Here is a 4,839-nt window from a genome sequence, read left to right as displayed (position 1 = left end):
AAATTGGTGAATTAGATGGAAATGGATGCCAATCCACTTGTACAAAGATATGATAATCTTTCATTAAACAAAGTAACATAACAACTGTTAATCCACCCACAAACTTACCCCCCCCCCCCCGCGCCGGCGACAATGGCATCTGTGCGGATGGGACCCTTCTCAGCCGTCGTCCGCCTTCTCCTCCTCCACCATCTCTTCCTCTCCCCCACCTCCGCTCTCGATTTCCTGTTCAACTCCTTCTCCAATATCACCAATGCCACCGACCTTATTCTCATCAACGACGCCCGACTCGACGCCGCCGCCATCCGCCTCACAAACGACACCAACCAGTTCGCCGTCGGCCGCGTCTTCTACCCAACAAAAATTCCCATGAAGCCCACCTCCAACTCCACCTCCGTCACCTCCTTCTCCACCTCCTTCGTCTTCTCCGTTCTCCCGGATATTGCCTCGAGCCCGGGATTCGGCCTCTGCTTCGTCCTCTCTAACTCCACCTCGCCGCCCAACGCCCTAGCCAGCCAATACTTCGGTCTCTTCACCAACGCCACCGTCCCCTTCGTCGCCCCGTTGCTTGCCGTCGAGTTCGACACGGGTCAAAACCCGGAATTCAACGACCCAAATGGGAATCACATCGGAATCGACCTTAACAACATCGAGTCCGCCGTCACGACCCCCGCCGGGTACTACAACTCGACAGGCGGATTCGTCCCGATCCAAATGCGGACCGGGCAGAACGTCCGGGCCTGGATTGAATTTGACGGGACTAATCTCGAATTCAACGTCACCGTCGCCCCTGCCAATGTGTCCCGTCCTTCTGTGCCAACGCTTACTTACATAGACCCCAAGATTGCGAACTATGTATCGGCCGAGATGTTTGTCGGGTTTTCGGCTTCGAAAACGCAATGGATTGAAGCCCAGAGAGTTTTAGCTTGGAGTTTTAGCAACACCGGAGTCGCCAGAGACATTAACACGACGAATCTGCCCATTTTCCAGCTGGTTTCTCCGTCGTCTTCTCTATCGAGTGCGGCGATTGCCGGGATTTCAATCGGTTGTGTCGTTTTTGTGTTGATTTTAGCATCTGGGTTTTACTTGTACTGGCGGAAGAAAAGGATGGAAGGCGAAGAAACCGACGACGAGATCGAAGATTGGGAGCTGGAGTATTGGCCGCACAGATTCTCCAACGAGGAGCTGAGGGAGGCGACGGGAGGTTTTTCGAACGATCAGCTTCTGGGTTCCGGTGGATTCGGGAAGGTTTACAAGGGCACCTTATCAAACGGCACAGAAATCGCCGTCAAGTGCGTCAACCACGACTCGAAGCAGGGGCTGAGGGAGTTCATGGCGGAGATCGCCAGCATGGGGCGGCTGCAGCACAAGAACTTGGTGCAGATGCGGGGGTGGTGCCGGAAGGCCAACGAGCTGATGCTGGTGTATGATTACATGCCCAATGGGAGCCTCAATCGGTGGATTTTCGACAAGCCCAAGACGGTTTTGGATTGGGAGAGGCGGCGGCGCGTGCTGGCGGATGTGGCGGAGGGGTTGAATTACCTCCACCACGGGTGGGACCAGATGGTGATTCACAGGGACATTAAGTCGAGCAACATTTTGTTGGACGCGGAGATGAGAGGGCGGCTTGGGGATTTCGGGCTGGCTAAGCTCTACCAGCACGGGGAAGTGCCCCACACGACGCGTGTCGTCGGAACGTTCGGGTATTTGGCGCCGGAGCTGGCGACTGTGGCAGCGCCGACGGCGGCGAGTGATGTTTATAGTTTTGGGGTGGTGTTGTTGGAGGTGGCGTGTGGGAGGAAGCCAATTGAGATGGAGGCGGCGGAGGATGAGGTGGTGTTGGTTGATTGGGTGAGGAAGTTGTATTTTAGAGGGAGGGTGGGGGAGGCGGCGGACCCGAGAATAAACGGGGAGTATGAGGCGGCGGAGATGGAGATTGCCTTGAAGCTTGGGCTGGCTTGTTGCCATCCTGATCCACAGAGAAGGCCTAGCATGAGGGAAATTGTGGCGGTTTTGGTTGGTGAGGCCGCGTCCGCCACCGCACCCGCCCATTTGTTGTCTGAATTGGCAAGGGGTGATAGTAGCATTGGCGGCGGAGACGGCGGTAGTGATGATTTGTCCATGGAAGTGGCGCCACCCGAACTCCAGCAGCCTTTAGTGTGAATATGTTTTTTTTTTTTTTTTTTTTGACCTTTCAATTACATTTTTTATATTATTTTTCAAGAAATTAAAAAAAAAATTGTGAGGCATAGAACAATTTGATTTTGCATTTCAATCTGTGGATGAGGTTTGGCGTTTGTTGTAAAATGTTAGGAGGTTTCAATTTTTTTCACTTTGAAATTCAACGTTTTGACTTTCGGTCGGTCGATTTACACGTTATACCATGGGAGATTTACACGTTATACCATGGGAGATTTTGAGATGTTTTTCTACATTTAAATTTGAAGTTTTGACTTTCGCTCGATTTAGATTTATATTATGTGTCCGTATGGCCAAGTACTAATTGCTGACAACAATATAGAATAACGGAATTTATTCTCGACGTCGGTGACCATATCAAAGAGCAAAATAAGATACACTATTTTACACTTTCGTTTTTTATTTTGCGTCTTTAATTTTCTTTTGTGAAGAAACCAAGGCCTAAATATTAACTTAGACCTAGCTCACTCTCATCACAAAACCTAAATGGTTCAAACACATGTGAGTCGGATAAATGTGTTCTTGAAGTCTCATGGGTCAAATTCATAAGGATTCAATTTGCAAAAGGTGCAAATTGCATTGAAAACTCATATTTTAAGTTATGCACCTCAAAACAAATTAAAAGCCCTCGTCTATGTTCGACTCACTGTTATTACTTTTACCACGATAATTTTTCATGCAATAAAATTAGTATGAAAATATATATGTTTGCTAATTAAGATATTGGGGTACACTAAAATGATTTTTTTGCTTCTTCAACTTCCCCAACAAGAAAATGAGTCAAGGCTACAATGGTTAAGGCATAAAACATAATCTCAGATGCAACTAGTGGGATCACCTTTGTCTAGCACATCAGATTTGCAACTTCCTCCCAATTCTAATAGAACCAAAATAAGAAGTTTTCAACATTTTATTGGGGTTTTTAACGCAGAGTTGGTGAAAGGCGTCTTTGAACAAATTGTAATTATGGTACAATTTAACAACTTCGGTTGAGATTTGTTTTTTGATTAACAAATACAATTTTTTTTTAATTCACATGTAAAACTTATATGCAAGAGCGGATTGAGTTTATTTGTTCTTTTGTTTTACAATTACACCGACCTGCAAAGCTATAGGGTGAAATTGAGGGAGCACCCATCTTCTGCTGGCATTCTGTTGCGACTTATTCTTTCATATTCTCACGTCCACACACCATCATTCCAATATCAGATCTACCCGTCTCATCTGAAAACTTTGCAAAGATATGTACTCATAACAAGAAAGTTGTTAAAGATGGAAAATACAGGTAGCGGGTACAAATCACAGTTTGACATGAGTGCGTGGACGTCTTTTTGTGTTTTGAATGTCAATTCAATATATGTGTCAGTATGTGATTTGCATGTAACAAGAGATGACTATTTAACCGTAATTGTAAAGAGTCAAGTTCGTTAAAGATTACAAGGGTAAAGGAATAAAAGTACCATCAAAGTTAGGCCTGCGTCCAAAATAGATTTCATGTTGCTCAAGAGCTGCATCACTTGCTTGTATTGAACAATTTTTTCCAAGTTTTTCCCATGTTTTTGGAGGATAGGAGGAATCAATTTCTGTATCCTTCTCCATCTGCTAACAAAATGCTGCATGTTATTATTACAATGAAAGAAGATAGGATAAGCCGTCTCTTTCGTTGCTTTGGAGGCCATTTATTGAGAGGGAACAAGAATGTGATTGGAAATGGTAAGAAAGATCAGAAGCAGGATGGAGGAGATTCTGGCTATGGCAGCCATCCAAGCCGAGCTTTCGAGTCCACTGATTGAATAATTCAAGAACTTTGTACCAACCTGTACTGTTTTCACTTGCGAAAACTTGCTTGGTAGTTCTCTTACTGTTGTACCATACTGCTCTCGTGTCACAAATATTTACACTTTCAGACGGCACTTTTCAGCTGGCTGGTTGAAGATTAAGGTTGAGATTGAGTTTAATAGACAAATGTCTTGGGACTTCTCCACAACATAATAAGTTGTATTGTTGGCAGAAATATATGTACGCTGACTGTTTTCAAACGAAGCAAGTTCTTGCAAGATGCTCAGAAATGGGGTTATCCCAATTCCTCCAGCAACAAGCATTAGGCTGTCATATCTGCACAAAGATCTCACATTCGTGTGAATCAAATTTTGTTTATAATTTGGTGATCAATGAGAAAGTTTTAAGAAAGTAAACTATCATGAAAAGTGAAATTTTTATGTACCTGGAGGAGTCCATGGAGACAAGTCCATAGGGGCCTTCTACTGCAATAGGTATGTACTTAAACCGATCGCTATACGTTTCTTGCCTAGTTTGGATCATATTTGAGAGAGAACTAATCCAGGAACCTTCGGATTTGATTAAATCGACATTGTGTTCTCATTGACCCTAGAGCTGGAAATAATGCTGAATGAGTGCCATCGATATTTGGATATACTTGGTGCCTTCACAAATATAACACTTGTTGGTGTATACTTGAGTCCTGCAAGTAATTACAAGTGAATGTTTCATATGATTACTCCAAACTTTTACGCAAATTTCTGGTTTCTGACCAGAGTTGAGAAAAGTCTATAGCATTGGAGGGGAAGATCCGGACAAAAAGAATACACTCGGGTTTAGATTGAATGATTCGAAGCAGCT

At 44.5% G+C, this 4,839-nt stretch overlaps 1 protein-coding gene and 1 pseudogene across 1 annotated transcript; one reads left to right on the top strand and one right to left on the bottom strand.

Annotated features, from left to right (window-relative positions):
• Positions 1–2,379, top strand: LOC137713506 (L-type lectin-domain containing receptor kinase S.1). Its single transcript, XM_068452808.2, has one exon. The coding sequence runs from the start codon at positions 133–135 to the stop codon at positions 2,161–2,163; it is 2,031 nt and encodes a 676-aa protein (XP_068308909.2). The 5' UTR covers positions 1–132; the 3' UTR covers positions 2,164–2,379.
• A 1,118-nt stretch (positions 2,380–3,497) lies between these two features.
• On the bottom strand, positions 3,498–4,521 carry LOC137712347 (ferric reduction oxidase 8, mitochondrial-like; annotated as a pseudogene).
• Between the last annotated feature and the right edge of the window lie 318 nt (positions 4,522–4,839).

This window comes from Pyrus communis, chromosome 14 (assembly GCF_041283825.1).
Source record: "Pyrus communis isolate YQ-2024b chromosome 14, ASM4128382v1, whole genome shotgun sequence".
Lineage (NCBI taxonomy): Eukaryota > Viridiplantae > Streptophyta > Magnoliopsida > Rosales > Rosaceae > Pyrus > Pyrus communis.
This window is presented reverse-complemented; position numbering and strand designations above follow the sequence as displayed.

What these genes read in the sequence shown, in the direction of transcription:
- LOC137713506 (XM_068452808.2), top strand. Translation starts at nt 133, where the DNA reads ATGGCATCTGTGCGGATGGGACCCTTCTCAGCCGTCGTCCGCCTTCTC.